Source organism: Mytilus trossulus, chromosome 2 (genome assembly GCF_036588685.1).
Source record: "Mytilus trossulus isolate FHL-02 chromosome 2, PNRI_Mtr1.1.1.hap1, whole genome shotgun sequence".
Classification (NCBI taxonomy): domain Eukaryota; kingdom Metazoa; phylum Mollusca; class Bivalvia; order Mytilida; family Mytilidae; genus Mytilus; species Mytilus trossulus.
The window spans coordinates 72,694,744-72,714,744 of NC_086374.1; the positions used below are offsets into that span (position 1 = coordinate 72,694,744).

The 20,001-nt window shown below is 33.1% G+C and overlaps 1 protein-coding gene and 1 long non-coding RNA gene across 2 annotated transcripts; one reads left to right on the plus strand and one right to left on the minus strand.

Annotated features, from left to right (window-relative positions):
• Positions 1-12,063: 12,063 nt before the first annotated feature.
• On the minus strand, positions 12,064-13,870 carry LOC134705386 (uncharacterized). Its single transcript, XR_010105549.1, has 3 exons — positions 13,780-13,870; positions 13,010-13,127; positions 12,064-12,505 (listed from the first exon to the last, which is right to left on the minus strand). It is a non-coding gene; the product is annotated as an uncharacterized LOC134705386 (long non-coding RNA).
• Positions 13,871-15,021: 1,151 nt separating this feature from the next.
• On the plus strand, positions 15,022-19,369 carry LOC134705992 (uncharacterized). Its single transcript, XM_063564704.1, has 2 exons — positions 15,022-15,402; positions 18,753-19,369. The coding sequence occupies exons 1-2, from the start codon at positions 15,099-15,101 to the stop codon at positions 19,367-19,369; spliced, it is 921 nt and encodes a 306-aa protein (XP_063420774.1). The 5' UTR covers positions 15,022-15,098.
• Positions 19,370-20,001: the final 632 nt, after the last annotated feature.

Sequence of the window (20,001 nt, forward strand, 5' to 3'; positions counted from 1 at the left end):
TTCACCATTTGGAACTCTTGGTTTAAAAGCTTCCTTGTAAGCAGTAACCCTCTATCAAGAAAATCATGATAGGAAATGCAAGCACGGGAATATCGTATCAATTGGGAGATATATACCCCGTATGCAGGTGCTGCTGGAATGTTGCTACTTAGAAATGGAAAGTTCACAATTGGAAAGCTGAAATCATCTCTTTTGTCGTAAAGTTTTGTCTTCAACCGACCCTCATTGTCAATTTCTAGATGTAAGTCAAGATATGAAGCCGACTTAATTGTATCTGTAGTATCCTTTATCTCCAATTCGATGGGATAGATGCGATCCACATAGTCACCAAATTTTGAATTGTTTAGTGAAACAACGTCATCTATATAGCGGAAAGTAGAGTTAAAGGATATTGCTAACTTCTTATCTTTCTTCCTAAGAAGTTCCTGCATGAATTCAGCCTCATAATAATAAAGAAACAAGTCAGCAAGTAGAGGGGCACAGTTTGTTCCTATTGGGATGTCGACAGTCTGTTGAAAAACACGTCCTCCGAACGTAACAAATATGTTGACAATCAAGAAATCAAGCATCTTGATATTATCGGTTTCAGAGAATTTTTTGTTTGAATCAGAATGATTCTTTACAAAGTAGGATTTATCCCTCCCTAAGACAAGATACTTAATGTATCTACGTTGGCCATTCTTTTTTATGAAGCAAAGTAATACCAACTCTTTTAACTTGTCTTTTAGTTTGGAATGTGGAATACTTGTGTAAAGAGTAGAAAAGTCAAATGTTTTAATACTGTTACAAGATGAAAGAGAGTTAGATTGTATGTACTCTAAAAGATCTTTGGAATTTTTAAGTATCCACATCTGATTCACGCCACCTCTAGAATACGCAGTTTCACAATAACTTTGAAGCCCGTCTTTGATTGCTGATAAAATGGATGTTAATAATTTAGAAAGGGGTTTCGTGGAGCACTTGGAAGACCCAGCAATATACCGTTGTTTGTAAGGACGCTTGTGTAGTTTAGGTATCCAATACAGTGATGGAAGATCCAGTTCTTCATCTTTGGTTGAAATACCAAATGAACAAAGAACAGACCTATGATTATCCAGGATTTCCTCTTTGGTAAGTGTCGTGATGGTATATGTTGGGTTTCCAAGTGAATTGTCTGTACCTAATTCGTTTATCAAGCAATTAATGTAATGACTTTTACAGACAAAAACGATGTTATTTGGGGCTTTGTCTGCGGGGACAACAACATATTTATCATGGAGGTCAGATAGGTGTTTAGCAACATTTGGATCTTTGAAGATTGACGTAGCATGGACATTGATGGACCCATTCAGTTTCTTAATTCTGATTTGTATTAACGACCTCACTGCCTTAATCCATTCGGATAGAGTGTCTACGTCTTCCTTCTCGCGCTTAGCCCATTGCCTGGCATAATCCTCGACTGAATCCATCAAAATTATAAAGTTGTATTTCCAATTGATGGATTTAGGCTCACGATATTTCGGACCTTTCGATAACACGTTTCGTAGAGAAGTGTTATTAACAATGTTAAGGTCACCGGTAATAACGTGGCCAGCAGGATTAAACGTCATGAAACTCCTTAACATTTTATTTGTAATATGAATTGAAATTTATATAAATACAATTAATTGAATGTAAGCCTATTAGGCGAGTGACTTATTTCAAAAAGACGCTTAGTTAACGACTTTAATGCACCCACCTAACACACGGCTATATTATATATCATTCGAAAGCTCATAATCTGTACTTACTGTTTTGCCCGGTCGTAAAAAAATCGTACGGTGCATTTTCTGTTAAATCAAGGTTAAAGGTCATGACATTTTTTTCCAATTTTTGCGATTATTAAATAAAACGCTATTTTCTAATTCTTGTAGCCTAAAATTTTTCAAAAAATCATATGAACTTTATGGAACATGATACATAATTTCCAAATCAAACAAAAAATAAGAAATTCGATGCGCAAAATTTCCCAAAAATTGAAATTTATCACAAATACTAAAAAAATGATTTTTTTCAAAAAGCAAAATATAGCTTGGGGAATCGATATTCGTATGCTAAAAAAATAGATAAATGTATATATTTTAGGTCAAGGAATATTTGCTTTGTAATTTTAAGATGTTTTTTTTTTTTTTTTCATGGAACAGCCTTCTATTGAAGTGTTTGCATTTGCCCAAAAATCTACCATCTTCAACTAGCGAATTATGTTAAAATAGCACATCGCGAATTGTGAATATCAGGGAGGAGAATGAGATTTCATAATAAAAGAAGTGATATTTAAAGTTAGAACATAATATATGCGAGGTAATTGAGGTTAAACTGTTTTTTACTAAGTCAAACTTTTTTACTTTTTGTAATTATGTTTAAATGCAAACATGACTTTGCTACTAAATCGTAGGCAACTTTGAAATAAGAAACCTTGGTTAAAAACACTTGGTTGTCTAGAGCGGGATGTAAACGAACTAAATGAAATGCGGCTGTTTCTTATTTAGTTTAAAATCGTGTTATATTAAATCATATTAAATGTGTTTAGAAGTTTAATCGCTTTAATTATTTGAAATAAAGATGCTTTGAGAAATTTCTAAATAAGCTTTTTAAATACAAAAGCACGTCATTGTGGATGTAAATAAACTATAAGCAGTGTATAATAACAAAATGACAAAGTTGAATACCCTTCTTTAACTTATAAGATCATTTGCTGTTTTAGGAGTGATCGTTTTCATGGTATGCTGTGTTTTGTGGATTGTTGTTCGTCTCTTGGACATTAATTTAATTTTGTTCATGGTTTTAATTAACTTTATTTGATTCAGGGTTTTAGATGTTGATTGTCTCTTTGGTATTTTTTTTTACTGTAAAGACATTAAGTTGCAGTCATGAAAATCGGCCAAAAACACCTTAAAGTAAAGTGAAGAAGATAAACGCAATAAGACAAATATCCGCGAAAATACTAAGTAACCTAATTTGCTCATGATGATATATATATATAACCAAATCGTTATCATGATACATTTAGCTACACTGATCTATCATTTTAAAACCTTTTACTACTTGAATAGTGACGAAATATACTATAGGGACACCAAACTCATAAATAAAAACGAACTGACAAAGCCGGGCAACAAACGAACAAGACAACCAACAGTATACAAAACACAACATACAAAGCTACAGATTGAGTAACACAATCTCCCCAATTTTTTTTAGTGAACTCAGGGGCTCTAAAAGGGTAGCCAGATTATGTTCCACATGTGACAACCGTCTTAGTTTAAACATATTTATTTATAGTGGATTGGGAAACAAGTTTGCAACTTAAATTAATCTCTTTCCACTTTGCGTGGGCAAGTGCTGCCTTGTAGCGGCATTAATCTGCTCTTTTTCGAAATCTACAAACGTGTGTTTAACGTGCAAGAGATATGGCTCTCTCTTTACACGGGTCAGCCATTTATCGTCACTTTCCGACGGACTTTCATTGTTTCCTTAAGGCCATACTCACAAATGGTGTCTAGGAAGAGCCGTAAATTTAGTCCCTGAAATTTTCATCACGGAACGGGAATCGAACCTGGAACCTTTGTGTTAGTAGTTCGATGCACTAACCACTACACCACTGCTCTCTTTTACCCGTCTCGTGGCTCATGTATTTCCTAACTCGGTGCCAAGCCTTATTCGGTTCGTGACATTCACGACAGAGATGACGGCAATTTGGTTACGTCGATGGAACTTATCAGTCGTCATCTGGCATAACAGATATCTCATAATTGTCAACCAACTCGTAGTGGCGTCCATGAAATTTTCAAAGGGCTGATTTCAACTTTGCATTTGAACTCTGGTTTAGAACTATGTTTAAACCACCGTTTTTTTCAAATGTCCTGTACCAAGTCAGGCATATGACAGTTGGTATCGAATAATCTGTTTCTTTGTATGTTGGCGTGAGCTTTTTTGTAGCAGTTCAGTGTTTCTGTTATATCGTTGTGTTCCTCTTATAGTTGATGCGTTTCCCTAGTTTTTGCCTTGTGACCCAGATTTATTTCAGTTACTAGTAAATCGATTGATCACTTTTGAATAGCAGTATGCTATAGTTGCCTTTATTTCAGAGGAGCTGCGGCTCAATGCAATCGGTCTCCTCCTTTAGTAGTAAAGATATGCAGGCGTTGCTATAATGTTGTTAGATGGAAATGAGAAGTTTATAATTTCTTAGTAAGGGGTGGTTTTATGGTTTGTTTTATGCACATTTCTCTTGTCGTAAAACTGTTTTTCAACCAACCCTCATCATCGATTTCAAGATGGTTGATGGAGTAAATTATATATGTTGGGTCTTTTATTTCCCATTTTTCCATTGTCACAAATTTTGGACTCTTTAGTGAGATGACATCCTCTATATCGTGGAAAGTGAAGTTTCAAGATAATGATAGCTTCTCTGCAGTCGTCATCAGAAGCACTTGCATGAAGTCATGCTCGTATGAAAAATGAACTAGTCATTCAAGCTATTCAGGAAGTCTAGTTGTAATTAGAATCTTTGCGTATAAATGGATATTTTTTCTTCAAAACTATTCTTATCTTATGAATTAATACATGTAAACAATGAACAACGCAATTCAAGCAATCAAGAAATCAAGTTTTATAATGTGTTTACTATTTTTTTGAAATTTCAATTTTCATCAATTTATTTTTATTTATTTTGGTCCAAATTTTCAATTCACATAAAATAAATAAAAAGGTCTTTTCACTACATCAATATTTATAATGAAGCTACAAATCAAACAATTAGAAAAGTCAAAATCAGTTTATTTCAGACTGGTAGTTACAATGCAGGTTGCAATCTCTTAGTTTCACCCCCTTTATTTCAAGCAATAAGATGGCGGTATTTTGGACAACTGTAGGAGTTGTTATGATTTGCTGTTTGATTAGAAGTAAGCATACTTTTAGGGAATTTTATGATGTCAAAAACTTCTTTGATAGTCATTACAGGGTATTACTTAGTTTAAAGTGATTAGCAGTTGCACCAAAAAGAGAAAAAATGGGTTTTCACACATTTTGTTAACTTTTACTCGAATTTCAGGAAACATGTGCTCTCTGTCAAAAACACGCTTTGAATATTAAAAAATGCATTTGAATAATGACTGTTAATCGCTCTGCTAAAAGTTTAAATTGTTTGCATATGTGAATTAAGTATATAAAAGTCATATAATGAAATTTTACGACCGGGCAAAACAGATAGTACAGATGTGTAGCTTTAAAATGATATATAATTTAGCCGTGTGTTAGCACTGTGTCTAAACCACACCGGCAGAATTTGATCGGACTCGATGGTATCTAACGTCCGGCACAATGACGGAACATCAATAGACAGAAGAAAGATAGGTTTCTCATTATTTTCTTATTTTTTTAATGATATCGAAGAATATATATACATATACAACTATTTTCTATTGTGAGTTGCAATATTTTCTACAACCGTTCTATATTAACGGAGAAATAAGTCAAAATGCATGTCAAAATGACGAATTGAGTGAACCTTGCCTCGAAATTGTTTATTTTCTCTTTAAATTGTTCACATTGTACGGAAAGAAAGGTACGGGAAGATAGATATTGACACGGAGATTGCAAATTTAGTTATTATGAGGATCTCAATAATTGTAACTCTGTGTATGGAACGAAAGAAATGGGTCATGTCAAAATGGAACTGGCCGGTTTCGTCAATGTATACAACCCGGTTTCGTCATAGATTTCAAAATGCATAACCCGGTTTGGTCAAATAAAAAAAATCATAATCGCATTACATTATAATTGATTATTTAATTTCAGAGTTCAAAAGGAGTTTTGTGGGTCGTTCGAAAACAAGTTCGTTCACCGGACAGCGGCTTATTATTTATATGAGTCTCAGATTCAAATAAATAATAAGCAAATTCCTACTCTTATAGAACTCAAATATTTTAATTTTACTTTGCATTCCGAACTTTTTTAACAGCATATTGAGATTAAAGCTCTTTAAATATGCGTTTTCTATATGAGTTATGGGAAAATATGTTGAACATGTTTAAACTTGAAATTAAAGTTTACTGTCTTAAAAATCGAAACACACAATTGATATGTGATTTTCTCGCACAAAAGAATGGACACCTTTATAAGTAATTTAATCATTCCATGTATGTAATCTTTTCTACCATCGTTAAAAATAAATCTTCTTAAGGATAATGTGATGATAAGACAAATTTATATGCATGCATAATCGACATAGAATGTAGAATTACAACTACCATGCATTAAAATAAAATTTATTTATCACTAATTGTAACTATACTGCTATGTACAAATTAGTATAATAGTCTCAGGTCATCGATAAAATTCAATAATAATTATTTTGTTAACATTATTAAAAAAAACGAGTCTGTACTGTCGCCATTGTGTTATGATGATCGTACACTGACGTTGGTCAATATATTTTGACAATATATACGGACAGAGGGATTCAGTTTATTTCAAAGTGGGCGTATTTCGAACAACTTGTACATACCGCCGAGCGTAGCGAGTCGAACATTATTTTGATTATTTTTTGCTTTACAAAATCGTTAAATACAGGAATCAATATAGTTTTGGCAACCGAAGGTGTGGTCGGGTCGTGCAACCTATACGTCATCTAGATTCGCCACTTATCTTATAAAGTGTATAACGAATTAAAATATTGTAAGAAATGAGAAAACAGGGACACCCGGGAAATCGGATTATGTGAGTTGGATTATGTTTATTATAATAAATGCCGAAAATCAAGTTCTTTTTATCGATTTCTTTACATTTTTCTCAAATATATATAAAAGTTATATAGGAAAATGATAAGGCAGACAAATATACAAATAAATCGACTTGGCCGATATCCTAATCAGTAAAACTTATTGACCTTTAATTACGATTTTTTTTTCATTTCTTTGCGTTTTCACACGCCCATCCCAATTTTGACAGGACGTATTATTGTATACACCCGTCTGTCCATCCGTCCTTCCATCCGTCCGTTCCTTCATCTATCAGTCATTCGGTCCGTCCGTCCGTCCGTCCGTCTAGCTATCCGTCTATCTTTCCGTCCAGCGTAAACATGTCGCACCGAAACTTGAGAACAGCTTATCTAGTTTTCATGAAACTTAACAAAGTTATTTCTTGGAATGGTCAAACGATTTGTAAACCTTTTAGTGAAAATCAAATTAAATCTTTTTGAGTTACAGAACTTTGTAAGTAAAACAGGAGTGTGTTTTTTTTTAACATGTCGAGAAATATCTCAAAATGGTTAATCATTATTGCATCAAACTTTACACACTTCTTAGTAATATTAATCTTAACTTCTGCATACTTTAAGGTGATGTTTTAAATTTTGTTTTTTAATCGTTAATTAGGTTTTCTTTGTAAAAAAAAAAAGGGGGGTCACATACTGCGATGTATCTCAAAACCTATATAAAAAAATATCATAATGTTGATGTTAAAAAAAAAATTAGATATCAGTGTTTGCAATTGAGTATTTATATTCCATTTAAAATTAGTTTGAAGATCAGTGAAATAACGGATACGACTTTCATTAGGAAAATGTGTAGTACTATAATTACCTATGTAAATAAATGTAAACACGCCAAGTTTACTTTATAATACATATATATTTAAATTCTTTCGAAAGATAATGTTCAGATCCGTGTAACGTTGCTTTTCATAAATTGTTGGTTTTAAAAAAATATAAAAAACCGGGTGGTATATATAGACGAAACCGGGTGTTGTGTAGTAAACAACAATGACGAAACCGGTGTATTTTTATTTGACATGACCCATTTCTTTCGTTCCATACACATAAATACAAGTGTTGAGATGCTCATAATGACTAGTTTTGCAATCTCTGTGTCAGTATCTATCTTCCCGTACCTTTCTTTCTGTACAATGTGAACAATTTAAAGAGAAATTAAACAATTCCGAGGCAAGGTTCACTCAATTCGTCATTTTGACATGCATTTTGACTTATTTCTCCGTTAATATAGAACGGTTGTAGAAAATATTGCATCTCACAATAGAAAATAGTTGTATATGTATATATATTCTTCGATATCATTAAAAAAATAAGAAAATAAGGAGAAACCTATCTTTCTTCTGTCTATTGATGTTCCGTCATTGTGCCGGACGTTAGATACCATCGAGTCCAATCAAATTCTGCCGGTGTGGTTTAGACACAGTGGTTAGGTAGGTGTATTAAAAAATTAATTTTATGGTTAAAGTCACTCGCCTAAATATATGAAATCCTATCATAACCGAAGTCATGCGACAAAAACTTGAATAATAACACAGAATAATTCAATATTACGTCACATGTTATTGAGAATTATCTTTGATATTGATGTTTCACATCATATCCATTTAAAGAAAATAACAATTTATTGAAAATGATAGATGTTGGCAATACCCAAGACAAATATATGTTGTGTACAAGATTTAAGTTTGTACAAGTTATAATTTGTACAGGGTTAAGGAACAAGTTATGATTTTTTTTAACACATACCTTCTTGCACCCGGTGATAAAAGTTTATATTCTAAAATGTATCAGTTTAAAGTCTTAAATTCAAATTTGTATACTTCAACCTAACATTTAGTGCTATTCTCTTTTCCCTTAAACTTAAAAGGTGGACACCTGAATGGTTTAAATTCTATTTTTCTTTTTTTCTTTTACTAAAATCACACCCATAAACAAGTATTTGTATGTACTTGTATAATGTTTTTGTATCAATCTCAGTATTGACAGTATAAGCCTGAGTAGCATGCAGTCGTGGAAATATGACAAAAATATGCGAAATAAAAGATTGTGTGCTTGCTTCATTCATCCTAATAATATCCGGTAATATGCTGGATAGAAAGTACATGTTATACCTGGGATATCAGATCATGAAACAGTGTACATTGAGTCTAGCCTGACACTGATCAAAACTCCCACTTAGAGAAGTATACGCATATAAAAAAGGTGACTTTGATGCAATAAAAACTTAACTTAAAAACACGGAGAAAGAATTTTTAGAACTGGAAGCTAATAACCAACCAGTGGAAATAATTTAGACAAAATTCAAAACAAAACTTATAAATCAAATGGAAAAGCATATACCAAAAAAGACAATCAGAGTTAACAAGTCCAAAAAAAACATGAATAGATAATAAAGTTAAAGCCGGATTAAGAAGGAGAAACAAACTATTTAAACGAATGAAGAAAACGAAACAAGCATCTGATGTAGGGAAGTACAAAGAGAGTAAAACAAATGGTACAAAAGAAACTCCTACTGGAATTACATAAATAACATCATAGAAGTGGGAGATGAACACCAGGACCAACCCAGCAAACAGAAACGCTTTTGGAGTTTTATTTTTAAAATCACTGAAAAAGGATAACACAGGGATCTAAAAAGACAATGGACGATTATTTAATACCGCAATTGACAAAGCTAACATCTTGAACAGAAATTTGTCAATCAGTCTTTACTAAGGAAAATAGAGACGACATACCAAAGCTATCAGGTAAACAATATCCACAAATGCCAGAGATTAGAGTTACAACAGAAGGCGTTAGAAAGCTATTGAACAGATGCAACCCAAGTAAATCATGTGACCCTGATAAAATACCAGATAGAATCTTAAGGAAATGTACTGACGACCTAGCAACCCTTTTGTGCATTGTATTAAATGCCAGTATTCGATCCGGTAGACCGGTACAAACCCAGAAAATTGGAAACAGGCAAACGTAACAGCAATATTTAAGAAAGGAAGCAGATATGATGCTAGCAACTATAGACCCGTCTCACTAACCTGTCCATGTTGTAAATTCCTGGAACACATAATTGTCAGTTACACCTGTACCAAGTCAGGAATATGACAGTTCTTGTCTATTCGTTTTTGATGCGTTTTGTTATTTAATTTTGCCATGTGATTATGGACTTTCCGTATTGATTTTCCTCTGAGTTCAGTATTTTTGTGATTTTACTTTTTACACCTTGAAACATCTAGACAATCACAAAATACTTACCAACTGTTAGTATGGTTTTAGAGCAAGACGAAGCTTTGAAACCCAACTTATCACGCTTGTCATGAGCTTGCTTCAGCTCTAGACAGAAGAGAGCAGATTGATATGGTTTTCGTTGAATTTTCTAAGGCCTTTGATCGTATCCATGGCCACATAAACGGTTGCCAAACAAACTACAGCATTATGGATTTACAGGACAAACACACAAGTAGATTCAATCCTTCTTAGCCAAACGTACCCAACAAGTGATCGTTGAGGGAGAATCTTCAGAGAAAGTTCCTGTGGTCAGCGGAGTCCCCCAAGGGATTGTCCTTTGACCAATATATATTGCTTCTATTCACCAACGACTTACCTGCGAACATAACATCCAACACTAACTATTTGCAGACGATTGTATAGTATACAAAACGATAACATCTACTGCTGATACTAATGTACTACACGAATTACGATCTTTACAAGTTTACAAAATGAGAAAAAACATGGGACAGGGACTTTGATAGAGTAACTAAAAAAAAGAACAGCATGCTAGGATTCATAAATCGCAAGAACATCCAACAGCGAAACAAAGACAAATGCATATGTTGCAATGGTCAGATCCAACTTAGACTACTGCTCAACAGTATGGAATCCATACCAAAAATAGCAAGTAAAAGAGGTTGAAATGGTCCAGCGTCGAGCAGCCCGTTATGCCACTAACCGCTATAGGAACACCAGTAGTGTGGGCAGCATGTTAGAAGAACTAGACTGGGAATCATTGGAAAATTAAAAGAGATAAATTACAGCTTACTTTACTCAACAAAGTGGTTAATGATCATGTGGACATACCATGCGACGCCAAGTAAGTCAAATGATGGACTGGAGCTGTGCCGGCGGGGATTATTTTCCCTGTAACCGCCAGAAAAGCCGGATTGGTTCAGGCCAGATGAACGAAAATCAAATAGGAACCCCCTTTTTTATACATTGCTTTATCATTATTATTTTTAATTTTTTTTTATACTTTATACTCAATTGTATATTCTTTGGTTATCTTACAAAATTACTCTTTTTCTTGAACCCACCGGAAGCGTTGAGTAAGTTTAAAAATTAAATTCCCCTCAGTATATCTACTTGATTCATAAACTTAAGTTAAAAACACCAATTCCAAACGCCTAAAAGACCATTTTTTTTAGATATTTAATTAGCAGTCTTTTCCAACTCTTTAAAAACTTTGCTCCTTATCAAGTTAATTAAAAGTAGTTAGCTAATAGATAACACAACAACGTCTGATATAATAGAATTTAATTAAATGAAAATTAAATTAATTTATTGAATTAACATATTCATGTATTGAGACTCGACAAATCGAGTCGTCCTTTACTCTTATTATGCTAATTTGAGCATGTGACAGCCGAGTACACTGTAAATAAAAGTGTTAAGAATCTGAACACTTTTTGAACGCCCTTTTGTAACACTTCTGGAACGCGTAACGGTGTTCTCAATATTAACATTGGTGTTCCAGTTTTTAACATTATGTGTGCATCTTTCGAACGCTATGTGTGTTATTTTTGAACGGATAGTGTATACTCCTTGAACACCTAGTGTTTGAATCTGGAACGCGTAACAGTGTTCTAGATATTAACTTTCGTGTTCCAGTTTTTAACATCATGTGTGCATCTTTCGAACGCTATGTGTTATTCTTGAACGGATAGCGTGTACTTCTTGAACGCCTAGTGTTTGAATCTGGAACATGTCCTTGTGAGCAAAATTGTATGCCGTTACGCGTTCTAGGCCTTGTAACACTTCTGGAACGCTCGGACTGTGTTCCAGAAATATGTGTTAATATCCAGAACACATAGTGTATATTACTGGAACACAATTTTACATGTTCCAGAAAAAGTGTTATATTCTCTGAAACATTAGTGTGGTCTTCTAAAACAAATATTTTAATTGATTAAAAACGTCTTTAATTGATTAAAAAAGGCAACATTTAAAAAAAAACGTACAATAAAATGTGAAATATTGAAGTAACTTTAAAATGACAAGTTAGACAAGTTAGAAATATAACATTTGTAATTTGCAAAATGTGTCCAAATATTTACTCATAAACAAAATGTTCGTCATATATTTAAAATTATTATGTTACAACAAAGTCAAGTGTCTTATGTTTAACTCATCGTTTGCAACTTCCTAAGTCAAGAACTGTTCTGAATTTCTTTACAAAATACTGATGCCACTGACTCTTTTATCACCAAAATGTTCCATAATCCACTGGCTGCATAGCACTCAGATAGTCAATATCAAACATAAAATACCCTGTGTATATGATGCTAGTAGTCGAGTCGGTGTTCATGAAACACTGCTTCCTTAGACACTTTTAAACATGATTTGAGTCATTTACAACTGATTTTGAGCTTCCATTTTTAGAGGATTCGTCTCCTTGGGTTATAATTATTCTTTAACCTTGTTATCCATCAACCGTAAGTTCTAAAATGTGAAATATGAAGTGTATGAGTAAAAAAATTATTCATCATGTCGACATTCCTTAAGAATATTAGAAAATCTTATTTCGTTTTTGTAATTCCATTATACTTGTCAGCATTATAAGATAAGATGCATTTACCAATGAGTGGTAATTGAGTGGTCAAATGTGCTCTCGTGTTCTATATCTTTTTAAAGTGTCCAGCAAGTGCTATTATGTTTTTTAGGCAAAACTTTATCGTCAACTTAGACTTGTGACTAAATTAACTGCTAACATTTCAAGAAACTAATTACCATTTGCCTTTATTTTGAAAGATATTTAGTAATTTTTTCACTTATGATCTGTATACGGATAATTGACGGATGATGTAATTGCATCAAATTTAGCTCAAATAGCTTTCTGATTAATGTAAACAAGTGAATGGTGCACATTTTATTGATAAATCTGCAATAACAACACTTGTAACAAGTCAATGGACATGCACTCCTATTCAAAATTCTTAAACTTACATATAGTACTTTTATGGTGCAGGATAAGTAGTCATCTCTTGAACTGCAACATGTTCTCTTTATTCTCGAGGTATGCACGAACAATTACCCTTAAGTACAGTATAGTTGGGTTTGTACCCTATAAAAGTAACATAGGAATACATTACAATACATGAATGCAGTGCACAAGGGTGGACATTTGCTAAAATGAATTACTAATTACAAAGCTATTATAAATAACATATACATGAGAAATTTAAAATTAGTGTTGCAGTATGCCTTTTTTTACAAACTTCTGTCTTGACATTGCAATGTCATGACAGTTTTTGCATTTGTGAACAAATCTTTATGCATTGGTTTTATTTAATTAAAAAATGTACATCCTCAAAAGTGTAGATGATCGTTTGATCTTCTTAATGCTTTCTATACACAATGTTTGAGTCGTGTTAGGAATACATGGCGTTCGGAGAAAACGATTAGCTTGAACGCGTCATGTTCGAGACCAGAACACATTTACAATAGCAACGATATCATCATTTACGTATAAATTTACAGAGGTTAATTTTTTTTTTAAACATGATAATTTGAATGTAATCTCTCAAAGAACCGCTACTTTTTTAATCGAATTATGACAGCACAGTTAAGTGGAAGTGGAGGGGGCAGTTTTATGTTCGAACAAAACGTTCTTCCATTTATACTTCAGTGTGTCCTGTCCAAGTAGACATTTGTTGATTTCATGACTAAAAAAAATGTTTTTTATGTTCGTCATGTGTAAATAAATATAGATAAACCTATTATATCAAGTTTTGTTGTTAATTTTCTTCAGTGAAGCTTCTTCAATCACGATCAAAAACCAAACTTCCGGTACATTAATACGTCACACACTGTTATGTACGCGGATATCTTTGGAACACATGGCGTTCAGGGAAAATGGTAAATTTGAACGCATCATGTTCGACACCAGAACGCTTTTACAAGCGCAACGTTTTCATGAACATTTACGCATTTACATTGTTAAAAAAAATACCTTATGAACTTAAGTCGTTTAGAAAAAGATTCATATTAAAAATCAATCATTTGCACGCTTATAAATACGCTCTTGTAAAATGTTTCATTTTTTTTTTACCAAACTATAATTTGCTTATATGCCGATAGAGCTAAAATACATTTATCGTCAAATCATAGTACGAATCACCCTTATTCATCGTCTGTTTGACTCTGAAATGATGAAATATTTTTTCACTCCCCATTACAATATAAGAACATTTTTAGTGTTCAATTTAGAACACTTGTCTTGAATATGTGCGTTAAAAGACTGAACACAATGTGTTATATTCTTTAACGCAGACGTTCAATGTGGAACACTAATGTTAATAACTGAACATATTGTGTTTAAAATTGGAACGCGTCCAGACGCGTCAGGCGTCTGCAATATTTGCAGTGTAGTTAAAGTCCGTGCAATTTAACGGTCTCTGTTACCTTGAAAACCGAACGGAGAGGACGTTAAAAAATTAAGAGAAATATTCTACATACACTATCAAGATAAGTATTGTTTTAATAAGTTTATTTAAGAATTCATATTTTAAATCTAATTCGGATTTAAAGATTTTATTCATATTTTTTTTGGTAATAATTAAATTAACTTATCACTTCGTCGAATTAAATATGCGGTTGAGCCACGTGGTATTGAATTTTTAAATGAATATTTTTTTTAAGTACATGCATTGCCTAAACATGTTTAATTTCACAGTTTATTTTATCATTGATGCAGCATGTTAAAGTATACCTGTTATAATTCGTAGAGACAGGTAGGTCCATGTTTACAGGTTAAATTAATCATTAATAAATTATATATTGTACATATCACAATTCGTGATATACATGTACCGGAAAAAAAAAAAAAAAAAAAAAAAGTAATTAGATAAAAGACAATTAAAGGAATTAATTTATTGATTTAAGCTCAAATGATTGAATTGATAGATATGTATAAAAATTGATATTGAAGTCGATGCATTGATACTGTTACAAAAATAAATCAAATTAAAAGACAGAATACTAGCTATGTGATGTTAGTAAGTACTTCAATTTTTAACCTATTTCGTTTATACAAATGCCTAGAATTGGTCGACGAAGAAATGGGAATGGGCGCGCACGAGTGCCCGTTGTTGAAGCGCAACCACCAGAGAGACGACGCGGAAGGAGAAACCGTGCAGTTGCTGCGCCAAGAAATCAAGATGTGGGGGCAATTGTTGGTGAAGTACAAGTACAAGCACCTCTTCCTCTACAAATCCAGACTCCTTTGCCAATTGAAAGACAACCTGCCTTGCAAGGTCCCGTAACACCAGCAATGAACGTACAAGCGCCATTTGCGCAAGTTGAAATACCAGCTCCTGTGCAAATGCCTAATCAAAATGGTGAGATAAATAATGATCCTATGCTTATACCTAATCAGTCAGAATGTGATGTTTACGTATCTCAAAATTTGAAAGAAAAATATGGAATAGAGAATTTATAGATTTGTCATTACTTCTTTATCAAAATTTTATTAGTCAAGTTGACAGACCTCAGAATGTTATAAGTTATGATAATGCAGCTGGTTCACTTGTAATTACATCAAACAAAAACAGCAAAGTTAAATCTATTCAAAACATTGAGTCATGGACTGATGCATTTATAAATTATATGAAAATATGTATTCAACGTTTTCCAAATTTAGCTAGTGAATTGACCACTTATATGTCAATCATTAGAGGTACACAAGTGTCTTTTGAGAAGATTTATTGTTATGACCAGCAATTTCGATTAAGAATGGCAAATAATCCTACAAGATCTTGGTCTTCCATTGATGGCATTTTATGGTACACCGTCATAGCTAATGGGGAACCGGAGGGTAATACAATTCAACAGACAAGTGTAGGTAATCGACCATGCTATGATTATAATTTCAAGGGAGCTTGCAATCGTCAAAATTGTTTTTATACCCATTTATGTATGAAATGCGGAATGGCCCACCCTTTCGCTGGCTGTCAACAAGTAAATAGCAACCAGGCATATGCTCGTTCTCAAAATGCAGCCAGAGGCACATATCAAAATACAACAAGAGTTGCTAGAAATTTTGCACCCAGAAGTCAAACACATTTTCAAAGAGGAGCAAATTCGAATCAAGGATTTAGACCTCGAGGAAGCAGATTCCCTGCCCTTCGAATGGCCGCACCACAAACATTTAACAATTAAATTTTATATTTTTCAGAATCTTTAATTAATCCGTTGGACATATGGTGTCTTGGCTTTACTCCGATCAATATCACAGAATTAAATAAACTTCTTTTCAATTACCCAAATCAACATGATGCAATGATATTATGCAAGGGATTTTCTGAAGGATTTAGGTTAAATTATGTTGGACCCCGATGTAGGATTGAATCAAAAAATTTACATTCAGTCATTCAAAATCCTGGGGTGGCATGGGAAAAAGTCATGAGTGAAGTAAAAAATGGTCGTATAGCTGGTCCCTTTTTGACTAGACCTATATCTAATCTAAGGTGTTCGCCTATAGGTGTAATTCCTAAGAAAACGGGTGGATTTAGATTGATTACGCACTTATCTTTTCCGCCAAATTTGAGTGTAAACGACTTTATTGATGAAAAATTTACTACAGTAAAGTATTCGTCTTTTGACAATGCTATTGATATGATTAAAAGATTGGGTTCAAATGTTGAAATTGGAAAAAAGGACATTAAAGCCAGCCGCCTTCAGATTGTTAAAAATTTATCCAGGGGACTTGGATCTATTAGGGTTTAAACTCGATGAATATTATTTCATAGAGAAATCATTGCCTATGGGGTACTCAGAATCAAATTGCTTATTCGAAAAAATTTCAACTTTCATTCAATGGGCTGTCATGAATGAGTCCAATTCAGACAATCTTGATCATTATTTGAATGATTTTTTATTTGCTGGTAAAAGTAATACTGAGGATTGTAAAAATCTTATGAATAGTTTTGATAGAGTATGTTGTCGTCTTGGAATCCCAATTGCTCATGAAAAAAACAGTAGGCCCAACAACAAAACTTAGTTATCTAGGTTTGCTTATAGACACAGAAAAAATGCTAATACAAATTCCGGAGGACTAAGTATTGGAGTTAAAGTCAAAAATTAATTGGGTATTGGGTAGGAAAAAGATAACTTTAAGGGACCTACAATCTTTGTGTGGGTCATTAGCTTTTTGTGCAAAAGCTCTACCTGCAGGCAGAGCATTTAGCAGACGAATTTATTTGGCAAGTAGTCATGCAAAGAAACCACATCATTATGTCAGATTCACAGAAGGCATGTATCAAGACTTATTGGTATGGGAATTGTTTTTAGACAAATTTAACGGTATTAGTTACATGCTCGACATTAATTGGACTTCAAATTCAGTTTTACAACTATTTACTGACAGCGCTGGTGGTTCAACAAAAGGGTGTGGCTGCTATTTCCAAGGTAAATGGGCTGAAGTTCTCAGGGATATATCATATTTCATATTTAGAAATGATACCTATTGCACTATCTGTTTACTTATGGGGTAACCTTTTAAAAAAAAAGAAAATTTTATTCAATTCGGATAATATTGCCGTGGTTGAAATTTTAAATAAGAAGACGTCAAAATCTATACGAATTCTGAACCTTGTTAGACACATAGTATATTGGTCATTATTAGGCAATTTTCACATTAAGGCACAGTTCATTCCTGGTTATACAAATATAATTGCAGATTGAATTTCTCGTAAAAAATTTCAGAAATTCAAAAGTCTGGCTCTAACAGCAGATACACATCCAGCTACAATTCCGGAGGAATTTTGGAACATTTTAGACCAGAAATAGCAAAGTTATTGGACGCATCGAATTCTCAGAATACAAGGAAAACGTATAACAATGGACTGACTTCATTTGTTTCATTGAGATTAAAAAAAGGTTTAGGAAATACATGGCCGCCCAGTATTTCGCATTTAGTCAATTATGTTGCTTATTTATCAAAATTAGGATATGCCCCTGCAACGGTTAAGGTGTACTTGTCAGGTTTAAGCTATTATTTACGAATAAATGAGCTCACTGATTTGACTTCATCGTTCATTATACAAAAAATGTTGAAAAAATGGACAAACTATATGGCGTAGTGGATAGTCGCAAACCTATAACTTAAGAAATATTAGCTCGATTACTAAACTCGTTGCAATTTGTCTGTTCTTCAGTATATGAATGTACGTTATTTAGATCCATGTTTTCATTAGCATTTTTTGCATTTTTGAGAATCGGTGAAATTACAATTAATAGAAATACGCAACATATGTCATTAACAATGATGATGTCAATGTTTCACATCATTCACAATCTGCATATATCACAATTCCCTTTTCGAAAACAGACCAAAATGGTTTATCTACAACATTAACAGTTGAACGATTTAATCAAGTAGATATTTGACCGGTGAGATTGTTATTAAACTTTATTTCAATCAGACACCAAAACAATGGACCACTTTTTTGTCATTTTAACAAAACCGGTGTAACACGATATCAATTTTGTAGTGTACTATGCAAGACCATGAAATTTATTGATTGTAATCCAAATGAGTACAACACGCATTCATTTCGAATAGGAGCAGCTACACATTTTGCTATGAATGGTCATACTGATGAAGAAATTATGACTTTAGGTCGTTGGAAATCTGCATCCTTTAAACGTTACATAAGAATTGAGCTAACCAAATAACTTATAATTTCAGCTTGTCTTAGTAATGAAATATGGATTATTGGTTCTTCAATAATATGCAGTGCTCGTGATCATTCGGAGAACAGACCTTCAGGTAGTAATTTAGGTCTTTTGAAAAATAATAATTGTTTTTTGCGATGGGCAGGCAAATCTGGTATGAAATGGGACGATGCTGTTGGCACAGTTAACAGTATCATTAATTTATGCAACAAAATTCCACATGCGTTGATATTGCATTGTGGTGGGAATGACATAGGAAATGTACCATGTGGTGCTCTGCTATATCACATTAAATTCACAATAGCAATTCTGTCTCGCATGCTCCCAAATTGTTCTCTTATATGGTCAAGCATTCTTCCCAGGCGTTCATGGCGTTACTCAAGTGATGACCATGCCATGGAAGTTACAAGAAAGAGAATAAATAGGGGAGTGAGATCTTATATACTCAAACATGGAGGATACGTTATCAAATATCCAGATTTTGATGATCGTCCTCCAGCGCTATATTCTGACGATGGAGTACATCTATCATTTATTGGAAATGATATTTTCTTGAATCAAATTCAGTCAGCACTAGAAACATTCATAAAGTATCCACATTGTGTTGTATTTCCTCACGATCACCTCTAATTTAAAATAAACAGTTCATACTGATATTGGATGACAATTTATGTATTTTATGAAATTTGGTTGTTATATAAATGTTGAATTCGCAATATCTTTTATTATTTTGATTGTTTAAATGTTGTTGAAAAGTTGATTGTAGAATTGGTGATAACTGAATTGTCATGGGTAAATTTTGTGGCGGATTATCATTCTGTACTAAAGTCCGAATGATAATTTTGGCGTAATTTACTTCATTTTATGCAGACTATGGATAGCCCAGCTGCTAATTCTGAAATATTGCTGAATGGACCGCCCTTCAGTACACCAGCTTTGGATCGCCCAGCTGTGATACAATGATTAGTTCAATCGTCATCAACATTTTATTGATTGACAAATATTTTGGTTGTGTACTGTTGTTGTAACAGTTGTTGTTGTTTTATGAATGAATTTTGATTAAATGTTGCCATGACAATTCAATATCAAAACAAAATCAGTGTTTGTTATTTGTTTTACTGAAATACAAATCAAGGCATCAATGGCGTCTGTTCGTCAATTCTGATAATTGGTTAATTTACACCAAGTGATATGTTTGATCCAATGATATATTCAATAATAGAATTTAATTAAATGAAATTAAATTAATTTATTGAATTAAC

Coding starts and splice junctions, on each gene's coding strand:
- LOC134705992 (XM_063564704.1), top strand. CDS start 15,099: ATGCCTAGAATTGGTCGACGAAGAAATGGGAATGGGCGCGCACGAGTG. Junction 15,403..18,752: donor GCAAATGCCTAATCAAAATG/GTGAGATAAATA, acceptor TTATAATTTCAG/CTTGTCTTAGTAATGAAATA.